Source organism: Lemur catta, chromosome 2, assembly GCF_020740605.2.
Source record: "Lemur catta isolate mLemCat1 chromosome 2, mLemCat1.pri, whole genome shotgun sequence".
Classification (NCBI taxonomy): domain Eukaryota; kingdom Metazoa; phylum Chordata; class Mammalia; order Primates; family Lemuridae; genus Lemur; species Lemur catta.
The window spans coordinates 42,394,667-42,410,531 of record NC_059129.1 but is presented as its reverse complement, the minus strand read 5'-3'; the positions used below and the strand labels follow the sequence as shown (position 1 = coordinate 42,410,531).

The window sequence follows — 15,865 nt, the reverse complement described above, 5'->3', positions numbered from 1 at the left end:
GACAGGACCAGATCTCCATTACATTTCATGTTCCAAGTCACTCAGCTGTAAACCCCCTAACATGGCAGGTTGTCATTGAGAGTTCCCAAATTACTGTCCATCCTGCTCCCTACTTGGTGCCAACAGCCCGACTAACATTGATCAAAGACCAAGCCAGAAAGGTGGTCTGCTCCCCTTTCTCTTTCTATATCCCTCATTTATGACCAAAGTAAAGTTTTCCCCTGCCCCTTATCTGCACTAATTTGTGAGTTGACAGAATGAACCCTGGTCCGTTCTCTCATATTTGGTGCACATCTTGTCCCCTGAATAGACTGTAAATACCCAGAGGACAGGGATAATTATTCCATAGATATTTATTGAATACTTACTATGTGTTGGACCCAGTGCTGACAGTATACGTATACATTTGCCAGCCCAGCGTCCAATGGTCTGAGTCCTGTGCTTCCCACTGGAACCATGCCCCTCCCAGTCCCAATAAGTCTCAGGGAAGATGGGGAGGGCCAAATCCTACATCAGGGTCTTGGGAAGGGAAGGGACCTGGTTGGGGGGAGGGGGGTTCCGAGGAGTGAAACCACTTCCTGTGTAGCTAGTTCCTGTGTTGACAGAAAGAGCTTAAGGGGAGGCAGGGGTGGAGGGAGCAGAGCCAAGGATTGAGGGGCTACTGTGCTCTGGAGATGCGAAGGCCAGGAGTCCTTCCCACCATGAGCCCTCTCCACTCCTGCAGTTGGAGTTTTCCCAGCCTCTGTGGGAGCAAGAAAGCTCAAAAGAGCTGTTTGAGTGGGAAAAGAGAATGGAGGAAGTTGACAGGGATGGGCGGGGCCCGTGGGGGGGCTGACCAGGAACCCAGCTTCCTGCTCAGTACCCAGACATCCAGCCCCCAGCTCACCCCCACCCCTTCCAGCCCCTACTCTGCTCAGGAACCTGTTCTGGCCCTCCTCCCAAGTCCCAGCCACCCCTCCCCCATCAGTTTCTCCCCTCCAGGGGATGGAGGCCGGGAGACCCCAGGAAGAAGAGGATGGTGAACAGGTGAGCTGGGCACCGGGTGGGGAAGTCTGCCACTGGGAGAGAAGGGAGGTGAGAGGACCTGGGGACAGAGACCTAGTGACACAGGTGGACACAAGGGAGTTACAGAGGCTTGGGCACACTGAGGCAGGAACAGAGACACAGAGAAAGGAAATGGGCTGCTGGCCTAGCCCCCTGTCCACCCCGCCCCCTTCAACCACCACCGCTTGACTGGAATGGACATCTTTTGGCAACAGGGCTCCCCTCAGGATGAGCAAGGCTGGCCCCCTCCGAACTCCACCACTCGGCCTTGGCGATCTGCTCCTCCATCCCCTCCTCCTCCAGGCACCCGACACACAGGTACCCCCACCCACCCAGGGAGCTCCCTGACCCTGGTGCCCACATCCTGACCCCATTACCAAGGCCCACTGCATTGTGGACCCCTCCCCAACTCCTCCAGATTCCCCATGGGACTCCCCATTGTACCCCCTTGGCTCTGTCCCTAGTCACCTCACCTTGTCCCCACCTCCTACAGCTCCTGTCTGCCAGCTTTTCTGAGTTCTCCCCTTCCTCTCCCCAGCCCTGGGGCCCCGCTCGGCCTCCCTGCTCTCCCTGCAGACTGAGCTCCTTCTGGACCTGGTGGCTGAGGCCCAGTCCCGCCGCCTAGAGGAGCAGAGGGCCACTTTCCATGCCCTACAGAGCCCCCCAAGCCTAGCCCCTGCCCTGCCCCGGCCTTCTGAGGACAAAGAACAGCTCTACAGCACCATCCTCAGTCACCAGGTGAGACACCCCCCATGAGGCACTACCCAGGCCTTCTGGTCTCTTGGTCTCTGTTTTCTTTTGGGCCCTACCCCTCTTTCTCCCTAGGCATCTGCCCCATCACCGTCACCCCATCCCCATCACAGGTTTCCTGTATGTCCCCCATTCCAACCCTGGCCCCTCTGAAGGGCCTCCTCCCAGACCCTCACCAAAGCTCTCCCTCTCCCTCCACTCCTCCAGTGCCAGCGGATGGAAGCCCAGCGGTCAGAGCCTCCCCTCCCCCCAGGGGGGCAGGAGCTCCTGGAGTTGCTGCTGAGAGTTCAGGGTGGGGGTCGAATGGAGGAGCAAAGGTCCCGGCCCCCCACACACATCTGCTGAGACTTGAGCCCCCAAGCAACCCTCCTCACTCCTGGGGTTCAAAGGTGGGCAGCCCATTGTATGCCCTCAACCCTTGCTTGGCAGGGTACCAGAGACTGGAAACTCCAGCAGAAATCTCAATATTCATCACCCTCATCACCTTCCCTGAGAACTGGAGGGGGTGAAAGTCCTCAAACCTTGGGAATAGGCAAGGTAGGATGGTCATTTAACTCCCTCCCCTAATACACAGCCACTTGAGGCAGTAAGAGGATCCCTGGCACCCATCTCAGGGAGTAGCTGGGAGTCCCTATCCTGAGCTCTGGGGACACCACCAGTAGTCAAGTTACCAGGCAGGGTCTGGGGGCTCAGGCCCCCACCTCCCAAGAAAAGGCAAATCTCCCAAGGTTACCACCTGAGAGACAGCTCTACCCTCCTTCCCAGTAAGGAGAAAGGGGGGGGCTGTACCGCCAAGACAGGCTAAGACTCTTCTCCCTCTCTCCCTCCCACCATCACCACCCGCACCCCCCAGCCCCGACACTGAGGGGCCTACAGGCTGTGAATGGACCTTTAGCCCTGCCCACCTCCCTCCCCACTGCTGCTCTGTCTGATATTTTGGTTGTACGAATAAATGTAATTCCCCTCTGGACTGAAGACTGGTGTCTGGGGCGGTGGGGGGGCGGGGCAGACATAGAGGGTAGGAAGGTGAGGCCAGAGGCCACCTCTCTCCCCAGTCTGGCCAGAGGCCAGCTCCCCTCCCTGGCTAGTTAATTACTGGCTCATTAAGCGGCGGCTGGAGACCTCCCTAATTATCTCCCCCGGCCCCTCTCTCCCGGTTTTAATTAAGTAGGACAGGGAGGGGAGTCATTAGAACAAGAAATATGAACTGAGCTGTCTGTGAACCCAGGCATTCCAGCGGCCAGAGTTCACATCACCTAGATCCCTAATTCAGAAGCCAGGTGGCAGGTCCCCTAGCCCTCAACGCGCCCCTCTCCCGGGCCACCGAAGTCCAGCGGGGCCTTCCCATATTTTCCCCGATGGGCCAGTCTCCTCCCCTTGTCCCGTCGTCGTCTTCCCTCTCCCCTCCTCCACTCGGTCTCAGTGCCTCTGTTTCTGTGTGTCTCTCTCCGCCCCCAGCTCCTCCCCGTTCCTCCTCTCTTCTCCCCTCCTCTTCCTCCTCGTCTCCCCTCCCCCAGCCTCCCTCCCTCGCTCCCCCCTCCCCCCTCCTCCCTCCTCCCTCCCTCTCTCTCACACACCCCCGCTTGGGCCTCCTCTCTCTCTCCGGCTCCATTTTCTCCGCCGCCGGGGGCCGGGGTCTCCTGTGGGGGACCCAGCTGGTACCCCAGGTCTCCCTTCAGTGCCGGGGTGAACCCCAGGGGAGCCGGGAGGGGGGAAGACGGGCGGGGGTTGGGGCGGAGGGAGCAGCGGCCCCAGCGAGTTTGGGGGGGGAAGTAACCCGGCGGGGGGAGGGGCGGAGCAGGGAGGGGGCCTCAGGGCCCCCCCCCAGCTATGGACGAGCGGCTGCTGGGGCCGCCCCCTCCAGGCGGGGGCCGGGGGGGCCTGGGATTGGTGGGTGGGGAGCCTGGGGGCCCTGGCGAGCCTCCCGGTGGCGGAGACCCCGGTGGGGGTAGCGGGGGGGTCCCGGGAGGCCGAGGGAAGCAAGACATCGGGGACATTCTGCAGCAGATAATGACCATCACCGACCAGAGCCTGGACGAGGCTCAGGCCAAGTGAGTGCCCCCACCCCGGGACCCCACACAGACCCAACAAACCCCGGTTCACAAGCTCTGAATCTTCTGGGAGCCCCCCAACTCCAGGGCCCTCTCCAGGAAACAGCAGCTGCCTCCTTACTCCTGGGAGCCCCTAGAAAAGTGATCCCCCTCAAACCTCCCTTCACCCCTAGGCCCTGAAACCTTCACAGAGGGAACCCCAGGTGGCCCCACTCCCCCTCCTAACCTTTTGCTGACCCCCACACTCGCCCGGAGCAGCCCCATCTCCGGAGCCCCCTTCTGGCTCCCAGACTAAGAAACTGTTCTTAGGCTGTGTCCTCTTCTCCCCTAACTCTCCACCCAGCCCACCCCCTTCTCTCCAGACCTGGGGACCTCCACACACTCTTCAGAGCTCCTAACACTCCTCTCCACCCACGGCCCCAGCCTCCAAGGATCCTCACCCACCCTTCCCTCTGCTCAGCCAGACACCAGGTGCATCAAAGCCTCCCACCTAATCAGCCCCAGGACCCCTTCACACACACCTCGGCACCCCCAATTCTTCTCTGCCACCTCAAACTCCATCTCTCTTCCTCTGAAAAGTACCTAGTCACCCTCATTTCTCCAGTCGCCCCCAAATCCCACCTCATACCTTCCTAGACCGTCTCCCAAAGCCCCCAGCCCACCCATGGTGGCTTCTGCCTGCTGCTTGCCTCTTCCCTGTCTTCCTGAAGCCCAGCAGCTTCCCCACACTCTGGGAGCTGCTCTTTTCCCAAGAAGCCCCCTCCCCAACTCCACCCCCAACCCGCTTCCTCCCTCTGCACATGTACCCTTCTCCCTCCTCATTTCCAGGCTCCCTTTGCACCTCAGAGACCCCTGCTCTGTTTCTCTAGCTCCTCAACTTTTCTCTTTCCCCACTCCCACTCCTCCCAAGGAAACACGCCCTAAACTGCCACCGAATGAAGCCTGCTCTCTTTAGCGTCCTGTGTGAAATCAAGGAGAAAACCGGTATGTGTGTTCCCCTCTGATTGCCTCAACTCTGGGGACAGAATCTTGTTCCTTGTAGGGCTAAAGACTATGACAGCTTGGGGCCCTGAGGAAAGCGAGGAGTTGAGGAGGTTGCTAAGGGGACTGGGAAAGGAACCAAAGCCTGGGAACTTGGGTCTCCAGGAGGACTGAGTGCGGGGTGTGGGGTCCCTGGGTCCCTAAGTCCACCCGCCTGCATGCTAGGCCTCAGCATTCGAAGCTCCCAAGAGGAGGAGCCGGTGGACCCACAGCTGATGCGCTTGGACAACATGCTTCTGGCAGAGGGTGTGGCTGGGCCTGAGAAAGGGGGGGGCTCAGCTGCAGCAGCTGCAGCCGCTGCAGCCTCCGGGGGCGGCGTGTCCCCTGACAACTCCATCGAACACTCGGACTATCGCAGCAAACTTGCCCAGATCCGCCACATCTACCACTCGGAGCTGGAGAAGTATGAACAGGTGAGGAGAGGTGGCTGGGGGGGAGGTGTGGAGGGAGGGGCTTTGGGGAAGGAATCTCAAGACCAAAGGGCTCCTCCTCACCAGCCTATGGGCCCCCACTGCAGGCATGTAATGAGTTCACTACCCACGTCATGAACCTGCTGAGGGAGCAAAGCCGCACGAGGCCAGTGGCACCCAAAGAGATGGAGCGCATGGTGAGCATCATCCACCGGAAGTTCAGCGCCATCCAGATGCAGCTCAAGCAGAGCACCTGCGAGGCTGTCATGATCCTGCGTTCCCGCTTCCTGGATGCCAGGTGGGGCCCGGGGACCCAGGCCAGCCCCAGCACCAGGCTCCTTCCCATTCCTCTCCAAGGCCCCAGGCTGCCACATTGCACAGCATGGAACTCTGTGACAGTGGTGCCCTCTGGAGTTATGCAACATGGCAGCCCTGCAAGACACCAACATCCTCCTCACTACCCTTCTCCCTCCTTTGTAGACGAAAGCGCCGTAACTTCAGCAAACAGGCCACTGAGGTCCTAAATGAGTATTTCTACTCCCACCTGAGTAACCCATATCCTAGTGAGGAGGCCAAAGAGGAGCTCGCCAAGAAATGTGGCATTACTGTCTCTCAGGTATTGTGAGAGTTTGGGGAGATGGGAGTTTTCAAGCAAAATGTTCTCAGATCCTAGTCAGGTGTGGTGGCGTGCACCTGTCATCCCAGCTACTCAGGAGGCTGAGGCAGGACGATAGCTTGTGCTCAGGAGTTCAGGACTAGCCTGGGCAACACAGTGAGACCCTGTTTTAAAAAAAAAAAAATTAAAAGAAAATGCTTTGAGATCCTATTCAATGAAGGGCTTCCAGGGGAAAGGTTTCTACCTGACCTTCCTTTCTGCCCAACACCCCACAGGTCTCCAACTGGTTTGGCAACAAGCGCATTCGCTATAAGAAAAATATCGGAAAGTTCCAAGAAGAGGCAAACATCTATGCCGTCAAGACTGCTGTGTCAGTCACCCAGGGGGGCCACAGCCGCACCAGCTCCCCGACACCCCCTTCCTCTGCAGGTGGATCCCACCGTCACCCCAGCTGGCTGTTTTGCACACTTCCTGCTTTTGTTCCCACTTCCTGTCTAAGCAGGATCATAACAGAGAGGGGGACTTTTGGGACTAGAGGGACCAAGCTGAGACAGGGTAGAGATGTCAAGGGACAAAGGCCACTCCAGTGAAGTCCAAGGGAGGCTCAGGAATAGCCTGCTCTTTCTGAGTGTTGGAATGTTTTGTGGATAATTTGTATATAATGGTACATCCCCACAGAGCTAGTTTAAAGGGCTTTTTGGTAACAGAGTTATCTCCTGTCTGCCGTCACAGGCTCTCTTACATTCTTCCCCTCTCTGTTCCTCCAAGGCTCTGGTGGCTCTTTCAATCTCTCAGGATCCGGAGACATGTTCCTGGGGATGCCTGGGCTCAATGGAGATTCCTATTCTGCTTCCCAGGTCAGCTGCCCCCATCTCCTCTCAAGTAGGGCTTTCCCAAACTCTGTTTCCCCGCTTTAGGATGCAAGACCTCTTTCTCTGAGGCTTCTTCTCACCGTGTCATACCTTCCTCTGCTGCCTGCAGGTGGAATCACTCCGACACTCGATGGGGCCAGGGGGCTACGGGGACAACCTTGGGGCAGGCCAGATGTACAGCCCTCGGGAAATGAGGGTGAGTGGATTCTGAAGCCCCCTCCCTCCAGCTCTCACCAGGACAGAAGGGCCTTTTCCCCAGCCGTGTTGTACCCAGACAGGGCTTCCCAGGGCCCTGTTTCCTAGACTCCAACTGTCTCTCTTTTTTCCCAGGCAAACGGCAGCTGGCAGGAGGCTGTGACCCCCTCTTCAGTGACATCCCCAACAGAGGGACCAGGGAGTGTTCACTCAGACACCTCCAACTGATCTCGCCCCTCAGGGTCACGGGTGGGGGCTCTCACAAGGCAACTCTGGAAGAAGACATGGGCATCCAGAAGACAAACCCCAAATACAAGAGAAGCACAAGACAGAGAAGGGCGAATAGGGTCGTCTCCGCCCCAACTAGACTCTCAGTGCTGGGGGTGCTAACTACATGGCAGGAAGAATGGGGCCCCGAAGGGAGAGTGGGGTCTGTCGTCCCCTTCTATCTTTTTTGTCTCTTACACAAACACACTCAGAAAACTCTTTCTCGGAGCCCTTCTCTCTCTCTCCCCATACACTCCCACATACTCTCTCTGGGCTCCCCCACCCCACGTACATGTTCTGGAATCCGTGGAGACACCAGTCCTGCCCGACCAGAGATGCCAAAAATGGGGACATGACTTCTGGACAGAGGACATGGGCCGCAGCCCCTGTGCTTCCCCACCCCTTGCCCCTCCAGACGGCTTTATTACCTCATACGCAGCTCATCCTAAACCAATAGAACCGCTCGGTGGACGAGAGTGTCTGACTCAGATATCTACCTCGGAGGGAGTTTCTGCTACTTTAGGGAATTATTGATGGGGCTTTGGGGCTGAACTTTTTTTTTTTTTTTTAACGAAAGAAAAAGAAACCCTGGGATCCATCTGTATTTTTTTAAATTTTGGGTGTTTTTTTTTTTTGGTGGTGGTGGTGGTTCTTAATTTTTAGTTTGGGGATGTAGTTTTGTTTTTTTAATATAAATATGTTATTTTCTTGACTTTTTAAATTTCTTGCTTTCCCATGATAGGCGTGATAGCCAGAGGGGTCCTGGTAAGAGGAAAGGGGACAGGCAACTGGTGAAGAAGCCCGTTGGCTCCAGGCTTGTCCATCAGGCAGTGAATTGTACAGGGCACCAAGCCCTCGCCCCCTACACCCACGTGGGTGTTCTTTGCTTGTGCAGGCAGGTTTCTGCTGCATTTGCTGTGGCGGCAGTGAGGGCCTGCTGGCCTCCTAGCCCCCCTCTTCCCACAGCCCTTGGGCAGGGTTGGACTCGGTAATTTTCAGGAAATTGAAGATGCCACCTTCACCTGTGAGTGACACATCTTTAATTTTTTTGTTTAACTACTATTTGCTGATTGGAGGGGGAAGCATAGGGAGGGGATTATTGCCAAATATGTGAAACATGGGTTGGGGTGCTTGTATGTGTATCTCTCTCAGTTTCCCCAGAAATGAGGTATCTTGGTTACACCAAAACCAAGGGGGTGGGGAGAGAGGAGGGAGGTTGCAAAAAGCCAGGTATGGGGGAAAGTAAAATCGACACTGTCCCATCCTTGGCCCTGAAACCCTACCATCTGATCCCCTCAGACATCCTCAGGACTTCACAAGACTGTCAGAGTGGGGGCTCCCGTCGAGATCTGGGCAGGCTGAGGGAACAGGTTGGGAATGTGACGGGTGGGGGGTGGGAGGCACGGGATGGGGGCAGTTCTCTCCTCACTTGTAAACTTGTAGTTTCACAGAAAAAAAAATGCAGTTTTAAATAAAGAAATTTCTTTTTTCCCTGGGTTTAGTTGAGAATTTTTTTCAAAAAATACGAGAAACCCCAGAAAAAACTTTTCTCTCATGAAGCCCCAAGCAGATTTCTCCCCATGCCCTAGCCTTGCCCTCACTTGCCCCATTCCACCTCAGCAAACACCACCCTGGCCTGAAGCCTGCAGCCCAGCGGCCTACAGGGGGCCACCAGGCAGCCCTCAGGACTGACGGGATATGGGGGGGCTACACACTCCCCACCCTGAGAGAAGTGGCTGTGCCCAGAGGCTGGCAGTGCCCAGGGGTGGGGTGATAATTGTTTCTCCCAGTACCTGAAGGACTCTTGTCCCAGAGGCATGAATTCCTAGCATTCTCTGTGACAGGACAAGACTGAGAGATGGGGGCAGGGAAGAGGGTACAAGCCCCACCTAGGGCGGTGGCCACAGCAGGGAAAGGGGCAGACAGAGCCAGGAGCCTGGGGAGGAAGCAGGATGGCAGCTTGGGCAGCGGCCGGAGCCTGGGTGTTGGTCCTCAGTCTGTGGGGTGAGCCACTCCTCCCACCCCACCAATCCTTGCTACAGGAAGTACTTCACCCCTACCCCCCAATCTCCCCAGAACCTTCCTAGAACCCAGGCACTGCTTTGCAAGCTCCTTCACCCACCCTGTCCTAATTTCATTTGCTCCATCTCCCCTCCTGCCCCTCCACCATGGTGCTATCTCCCAGGGGCGGTAGTAGGTGGTCAAAACGTCACGGCCCGGATCGGAGAGCCACTGGTGCTGAACTGTAAGGGGGCCCCCAAGAAACCACCCCAGCAGCTGGAATGGAAACTGGTAAGCAGAGCCCCCGTCACCGCCTCCCAACGTCCAGAGCGACCAGCAGTGATTTGCCTCATCAGTCCTTTCCCAAAGGACTGCACTGTTTAGGCCCCTCCTCTCTGTCTTCAGAACACAGGCAGGACAGAAGCGTGGAAGGTCCTGTCTCCCCAGGGAGGCCCCTGGGATAGCGTGGCTCGTGTCCTCCCCAACGGCTCCCTCCTCCTTCCCGCTGTTGGGATCCAGGATGAGGGGACTTTCCGGTGCCGGGCAACAAACAGGAATGGAAAGGAGACCAAAACCAACTACCGAGTCCGAGTCTACCGTAAGGGTTCCAGGCCCTTCCTTCTTCCAAGGCCCCCTCTCATCTAAGATAAAGCCTTCAATCCCAGCCCTTGACTCCTTGGCCCTGGTGTGTGAGGACCTCCGACTTCTGTCACCCCCATTCCTATACCTGGAGTGTAAGAACCTTTCAAGCTGCAGCCTCTGACTGGAAGTTTCCCTTCTTCAGAGATTCCTGGGAAGCCAGAAATTGTAGATCCTGCCTCTGAACTCATGGCTGGTGTCCCCAGTAAGGTAGTGAAAGAGAAAGAGAAGCAGAAAACGGTCCCGTGAAGGAGGGGAGTGTGGCTGTGTGGGGGGTATATGGCATCTATGATTTTCAAAGGATGATGAGGTCACCACTCTTTCCTCAGGTGGGGACTTGTGTGTCCGAGGGAGGCTACCCTGCAGGGACTCTCAGCTGGCACTTGGATGGGAAACCCCTGGTACCTGATGGGAAGGGTGAGTCCCGTGAGTCCCAAGTTCCCCGCTCCTAGCAGCCTTCTTCCTGATCTCACTCCCATGCCCTGGGATGTCATATCTTCTCCTTCCTCCACTGTAGGAGTGTCTGTGAAGGAACAGACCTGGAGACATCCTGAGACGGGGCTCTTCACACTGCAGTCAGAGCTGATGGTGACCCCAGCCGGGGGAGGAGCTTCCCGCCCCACCTTCTCCTGTAGCTTCAGCCTGGGCCTTCCACGGCGCCGGGCCTTGCACACAGCCCCCATCCAGCCCGGTGTCTGGGGTGAGCACAGAGGTGGGGAGGGCCCCAAGCTCAGGTGAGCACATTCTGGCCCTCAGGGAAAGAGAGGGGTCATGTCCGTGGCCACCGGAACCACTCGTGGGTGTAACTCTCAACCTCATGCCCCTTCCAACCCGCAGAGCCTGAGCCTCCGGAGGAGGTCCAGTTGGTGGTAGAGCCAGAAGGTGGAGTAGTAGCTCCTGGTGAGACGGTAACACTGACCTGTGAAACCCCGGCCCAGCCCCCTCCTCAAATCCACTGGATGAAGGATGTGAGTGACCTGGAGACAGGGGCTGGGAGGTAGGGAGAACCCTAACTGGTGACTGGAAGGAGGGCAGAGGGCTAATGGAGGGAGAGGCAGGCTAGGAGCTGAGGAGGCAGACATCTGAGGGTATCTGAGGATGTGGAGACAAAGAGACAGGAGTATGGGGTGTGGACAGGGGTTTTGTAACAGTCTATCTCCCTTCCCCCGCCCAGGGTGTGCCCCTGTCCCTTACCTCCAGCCCTGTGCTGATCCTCCCTGAGGCAGGGCCTCAGGACCAGGGAACCTACAGCTGTGTGGCCACCCTTCCCAGCCACGGGCCCCAGGAAAGCCCTGCTGTCAGCATCAGCATCATCGGTGAGACCTCTCCCCAAATGCCGGGGACCCTGGGGCTGAGGTGAGGGACAGCACAGGCTCCAATTACTTATCCCATTCTGACATTATCCCCAAGAGCCACCCCACCTCTCCCTCCATGCACCCACACGCAGTCCTCCTCTGCCCCACCCAAATCCTGCCAAGAGAGCAGCTGAGCTTCTCCCCTCTTCCCTCTGAATTGGAGAAAGGGAAAGACGCCACTGGCCTCCCCCTAAACAGCCTTCTCTCAAACCGAAGTCTGCCCTTCTGACTTGCTCCAACTTTGTCTTCCAGAAACAGGCGAGGAAGGGCCAACTGCAGGTGAGGGGTTGGACGGACAGAGAAGCAGAAGATAGCTCCCAACACGTGACTAGGGGCTGGTCAACAAGAAAGGAATGGCGAGCACTGAGGGCCATGCCCTCAATTTTCTCCATCTCCCTACAGGCTCTGTGGGAGGGTCAGGGCTGGGAACTCTAGCCCTGGCCCTGGGGATCCTGGGAGGCCTGGGGACAGTCACCCTGCTTGTTGGGGTCATCATGTGGCGAAGGCGGCGACTCCAAGGAGAAGAGAGGTGAGTGGAGAGCAAGCCAGACACCTTAGACCTGGGGCTTCCAGGGAGCAAGTGACGGATGTGGGGGGTAGAATGATGGAACACTGAGAACCATGTGCAGAATTCTCCCCAATCCTCCTCCTCAGGAAGGCTCCAGAAAACCAAGAGGAGGAGGAAGAGTGTGCAGAGCTGAATCAGTCAGCGGAGCCTGAGGCAGGCGAGAGCAGTACAGGAGGGCCTTGAGGGGCTCATAGGCAGACCCCATCCATCACCTTTTCTCTAACCCATTCTGGCCCCAGACCAGCTCTCCTCTGTAGAGTCTATACCCTACCTTGCCAAACTTTCTTCCACAACCAGAGCTCCCCACAAACAGTAATGAGTAAATACCTGACACATCTTGACCATGTGTGTTTGTGTGCATATGTGAGATGATCTCGGCCCTGCACCCTTGAGAGCTATGAACCCCACAACTGCCTACACCACACCAAACACCTCTTCAAGCTGGGGAGAAGATGCTTCTGTCCTAGAAAGAAGGAAGGAAGAACTTGGGAAGAGTTCCCATCAATACATTTCACCTTTTTTATTGAATTTGTAATAAAGGAGGTAGTGAAGGGGAGGAAGCACTTAAGAGTCAGAACCCATATTAGACACTGGGGAGAGAAAAATTAAATTAAATCAACATGAGGGGAAGTGGGGGAGGGTCAGAGGGAGCCTTGCCCACCTTTCAACATCAAATCAAGAAATCTAGGGAAAAGCAAAGGATTAGGAGAGAAGAGAAACAGACATTGTCTTTAGTCTGTCCTTCTCCTCCAGGTCCAGGAATTACAATGCTACTGAGCGAGCAGTTCAGAGAAGTTTCTCTCATGCTATGCCCAGATGTCACTCCTCCCCAATCCCTCCTGAAGAGTGGCCCGGGTTGGCCTTAGCCAACAGAAAAGGAGGGGCTGGGGGTCCAGGAGTAAGGAAGGGTCATTAGGGAGCCCCAATACTGATTCTCCTCTGGCTGGAGGTGGGCAGGAAGGAGACACAGCTCAAATACTAAGCAGCCAGAAAAAGAAGAAGATGGCGAGAAACAGGAAGAGGGAATCCTGCCAGCTGGAGGCCGGGTGACCCTGTCCCAGATCCACACCTGTGGGAGAGAGGAAAGCTGCAGAAGTATATGCTCCTAGGCCAAGAGAGGGCCCAAGGGGGTTGACAGGGCTCCTTGGTAGGAGCTAAGCCTGACTCTTACCTGTACCCCGGCGGAAAGGCTCATGGGAATTGAAGACCGTGGTGAAAAAGCCAAAGGGAAAAGCACCAACACCAAATGAGAAGTGAAAGCCCCCAGTATCACCAAATGGCTGGAATCCCTAGGGGGGTGAAAAAAGTCAGAGGGGAACCAGACAAATCGTTGGCAAGGAAGGGACACAAATGGACAAGAAGACTCACCCCTCTGCTCTCTGGAGCTGGTCGCTGGCCCTGGGGGCGGGGTGGAGTTTTCAATCTGAGAAAGAGGGGAGAGACTGTCAACAGGGAATTCTCTTCTCTTCCACATTCTCTTCCTAGGGCAAAAGCCTTCTACCTTCCCTGAGCACAACCTCTCTCTCACCTGGGATCCTGGGGTTTCTGGCTCCCTCGCCCATAAAGCGGGACAACATTCTCTCTGCTGATCCCAGCTTTACACACTGGGCACTCTTGCCGCTCTGGCCGTGTCTCCAGCCACTAGGGAGAAAAAAATGAAATGGTTTCCAGTACACAGGAGGGTTTTCCACCTCCTCAGACCTCCCCATTTCCCTCGTCATCTCCTTTGAGTACGCACCTGATGGAGACAGGGCCAGCTGGATGGGGGAAGAAGAAAGAAAGGTCAAACTAGCTAGACACAGAAAACAGAGACACAGACCCCAGATTTCACAGAATCCCATTTCACCCCTCTTCCCAGGTACTACCTGCCATTTCTTTTCATATTTTCCGCAACTTCTACCATGCCAGCCAACTCGGCCTATCTGCTCCTCTGATCTTCCAATACCCAAAGCTCTATCCATCCTCAACACACTCAAGCCTCTCTCCTTTTCCCCAACAAACACAAATTTTCATCCCTTCCCTTCTCTGCCTTTCAAGTTAATTTTCCAATTCTTTCAATCCACCCCTTTCCAGGTTTCCTCTTTCAGCACCAACCCCGTTCTTTCTCCATCACTCCAAACCAAACCCCTTTACTGGCAGATTCCCCCATTACTCCGTTTCCTCTCCCTTTATTATTTTTCTCTTTCAGTAACTTTGGTACGAATCATCTCCCTTTCAAGCTCAATGAAGTTCCAATCTCCACAACCCCTTAACCTCTCAAACCTGCCCCTCCACAGTGCCCTTGTCCCCAGGTTTGTCATACCACCCCCCTCCCAGATCTCATCTGAACATGATCCCATATTCCCTAGGTCTCCCTTACTCAACTGATGCGTCCCTCCCCTAACCTTTGCGTCTTATTCGTTTCCACCTGTGCAGCAAAGAACCCTCACCTCCCTGGTGTAAGATGGCTCGGGTTTCACACGTACAGATGCCTGGTCCCCCCACTCCCCGTCCTACCTCCTCCTCTTAACATACCACACGCCCCAGCTCCTAGTTACTAAGACCTTTCCTTCCACCGATCTCGTCTGTCTGTACAGGCGTTATCTTCCCACCCACACATACCAGAAAACACGTATGTCCCCTCTTCGGGCCTCACCTATAAGGACGTGCCCTCCGATTATCTGTATGATTGTATGGCGGCCCCACTCCCAGTCTCCCCAGCATAGAGGAGAGCCCCACCGCCTTCCGCCCCCCTCCCGACTCTCACCAGTACAAGTGGCCACACACACTGACCACAGCTTCCCGAGCAGTCTCCAAACATATATTACATTCGAAGGTCGCGCCCGCCCCGCCCCGCTCGCGGTTTGGCCCTTCGGGGCCCCCGTCCTCTTCCTCTGCTGCTGCCATGGCCGTTTTGGTTTTGCCCCCCCACGTACCCCTCAGTCCCCTCAAATATACATACACACGCACGCACACGCACACACACACACACGCCCCAACAAACGAGAAACCACCTCCTGCCCACGATCGTTGGGCAGGCTTCAAGGTTTTCTAATCACTATTGGCCTGAGTGCCTGCCAATCACACAGGGTTCACAAGATAGGATTGGTCCACAGGGGGAAAGGGTTCGCGCGGTCCTGCCCTCGCACAGTGACTATTGGCTGATACAGTCGCAGTTAGTATTCAGTGCCGAGGGATTGGCAATAACTCGCTACACTCCGTCCTGTCGCCCAGCCAGAGAAAGCATTATTCGTCTGAGTAGTTGCCAGTCATAACCAAAGACCAGAAGCAATTGGCTCGAGACTACCTAGACCTCGCCCACTATAAGCCCTTCTTTCCTTCACTTCCTCTTTCAGAGAATGTCCGGATTCCTATTGGACTTTGGAGCGTATGGCTCTAAAGCAACTCATTGGCTGGAACTCGACGGAAAATGGTGGTTAGGTAAAATGCGCCTGCGCAGCACGCGGCGGGACAAGGCCGGCTAACCCTGTGGGGGTTGAGCCTTCTCTGGTCCCACCCCTTCACCTCTATCTTGTCGCCATAGTGACTGCTCTGCAATTGGCGGGGCCTGCAGTTCAAAGGCCCCGGCTTGGCCTCATCCGGGTTCTTCGGTTGTGGACGCTCTCGACTGATTGGGCCGTTTCCTTCGCCCCTGATTGGCCAACATTGAGAAAGACGGCGAAGAGAAAGCAAAAGAGGGCAAATGCTAGGGTCGCAGGGTTCAAAATGGCTCCGGCCTCCTTGGGTGACGTAGAGAGCAGAACTTGCTTCCGCCCCTCCCTCTTAGTGAAGAAGGGAGCAGAATTGGGATTAGCCCGACGTCTGGATGGTGCCAACATCGACCTGCGGTGCTGGTGTTAACCCAACTCCCTTGGCTGGACGACTCAGCCCGCCCCTCTTTAGGTGATTTACAGAGAACTGAAGGCCCACCTCCTTGTTAATGTGACAGAGTATAACAGAGTTAACCTCAACTCCGTTTTAAACCTTGACAGCAGAAAAGCTCTGGCTCCACCCTTTTGTGAGTGGTGCAGAAGGGGCGAGGCCCGCCCCTTCTTAGGTGACCCGCGGCGGAATAGG

At 56.1% G+C, this 15,865-nt stretch overlaps 4 protein-coding genes across 5 annotated transcripts; 3 read left to right on the top strand and 1 right to left on the bottom strand.

Annotated features, from left to right (window-relative positions):
• The first annotated feature begins 305 nt into the window (after positions 1-305).
• Positions 306-2,764, top strand: GPSM3 (G protein signaling modulator 3). The gene is made up of 4 exons (XM_045541769.1): positions 306-1,026; positions 1,260-1,362; positions 1,583-1,782; positions 2,002-2,764. The coding sequence occupies exons 1-4, from the start codon at positions 985-987 to the stop codon at positions 2,137-2,139; spliced, it is 483 nt and encodes a 160-aa protein (XP_045397725.1). The 5' UTR covers positions 306-984; the 3' UTR covers positions 2,140-2,764.
• A 574-nt stretch (positions 2,765-3,338) lies between these two features.
• Positions 3,339-7,815, top strand: PBX2 (PBX homeobox 2). The gene is made up of 9 exons (XM_045541768.1): positions 3,339-3,845; positions 4,756-4,829; positions 5,052-5,299; positions 5,404-5,594; positions 5,777-5,912; positions 6,188-6,341; positions 6,681-6,769; positions 6,894-6,980; positions 7,115-7,815. Exons 1-9 carry the CDS (start codon positions 3,625-3,627, stop codon positions 7,205-7,207), a joined length of 1,293 nt encoding a protein of 430 aa, XP_045397724.1. The 5' UTR covers positions 3,339-3,624; the 3' UTR covers positions 7,208-7,815.
• Positions 7,816-9,101: 1,286 nt separating this feature from the next.
• Positions 9,102-12,150, top strand: AGER (advanced glycosylation end-product specific receptor). 2 transcript variants are annotated; one of them, XM_045541765.1, is made up of 11 exons: positions 9,102-9,250; positions 9,432-9,538; positions 9,653-9,845; positions 10,032-10,096; positions 10,216-10,303; positions 10,404-10,586; positions 10,724-10,854; positions 11,061-11,202; positions 11,494-11,520; positions 11,644-11,770; positions 11,896-12,150. In XM_045541765.1, exons 1-11 carry the CDS (start codon positions 9,199-9,201, stop codon positions 11,990-11,992), a joined length of 1,212 nt encoding a protein of 403 aa, XP_045397721.1. In that variant the 5' UTR covers positions 9,102-9,198; the 3' UTR covers positions 11,993-12,150. The 2 variants fall into 2 exon arrangements, with proteins under 2 accessions (XP_045397721.1, XP_045397722.1); XM_045541766.1 differs by lacking the exon at positions 11,896-12,150 and having other exon boundaries at positions 11,113-11,202; positions 11,644-11,676.
• A 164-nt stretch (positions 12,151-12,314) lies between these two features.
• Positions 12,315-14,796, bottom strand: RNF5 (ring finger protein 5). The gene is made up of 6 exons (XM_045541767.1): positions 14,556-14,796; positions 13,548-13,566; positions 13,338-13,450; positions 13,178-13,232; positions 12,981-13,098; positions 12,315-12,878 (listed from the first exon to the last, which is right to left on the bottom strand). Exons 1-6 carry the CDS (start codon positions 14,693-14,695, stop codon positions 12,781-12,783), a joined length of 543 nt encoding a protein of 180 aa, XP_045397723.1. The 5' UTR covers positions 14,696-14,796; the 3' UTR covers positions 12,315-12,780.
• Positions 14,797-15,865: the final 1,069 nt, after the last annotated feature.

Bases quoted from the DNA above. Each gene is read 5' to 3' on its own strand.
- GPSM3 (XM_045541769.1), top strand. From the start codon at position 985: ATGGAGGCCGGGAGACCCCAGGAAGAAGAGGATGGTGAACAG. The intron at 1,027-1,259 runs GTGAGCTGGGCA...TTTTGGCAACAG, and splicing joins AAGAAGAGGATGGTGAACAG to GGCTCCCCTCAGGATGAGCA. The intron at 1,783-2,001 runs GTGAGACACCCC...CCACTCCTCCAG, and splicing joins GCACCATCCTCAGTCACCAG to TGCCAGCGGATGGAAGCCCA.
- PBX2 (XM_045541768.1), top strand. From the start codon at position 3,625: ATGGACGAGCGGCTGCTGGGGCCGCCCCCTCCAGGCGGGGGCCGGGGG. The intron at 5,595-5,776 runs GTGGGGCCCGGG...CCTCCTTTGTAG, and splicing joins TCCCGCTTCCTGGATGCCAG to ACGAAAGCGCCGTAACTTCA. The intron at 6,342-6,680 runs GTGGATCCCACC...TGTTCCTCCAAG, and splicing joins GACACCCCCTTCCTCTGCAG to GCTCTGGTGGCTCTTTCAAT.
- AGER (XM_045541765.1), top strand. From the start codon at position 9,199: ATGGCAGCTTGGGCAGCGGCCGGAGCCTGGGTGTTGGTCCTCAGTCTG. The intron at 11,521-11,643 runs GTGAGGGGTTGG...ATCTCCCTACAG, and splicing joins CGAGGAAGGGCCAACTGCAG to GCTCTGTGGGAGGGTCAGGG. The intron at 11,771-11,895 runs GTGAGTGGAGAG...CCTCCTCCTCAG, and splicing joins CGACTCCAAGGAGAAGAGAG to GAAGGCTCCAGAAAACCAAG.
- RNF5 (XM_045541767.1), bottom strand. From the start codon at position 14,695: ATGGCAGCAGCAGAGGAAGAGGACGGGGGCCCCGAAGGGCCAAACCGC. The intron at 13,099-13,177 runs GTGAGTCTTCTT...TCACCCCCCTAG, and splicing joins CAGCTCCAGAGAGCAGAGGG to GGATTCCAGCCATTTGGTGA. The intron at 12,879-12,980 runs GTAAGAGTCAGG...TCTCTCCCACAG, and splicing joins GCCTTTCCGCCGGGGTACAG to GTGTGGATCTGGGACAGGGT.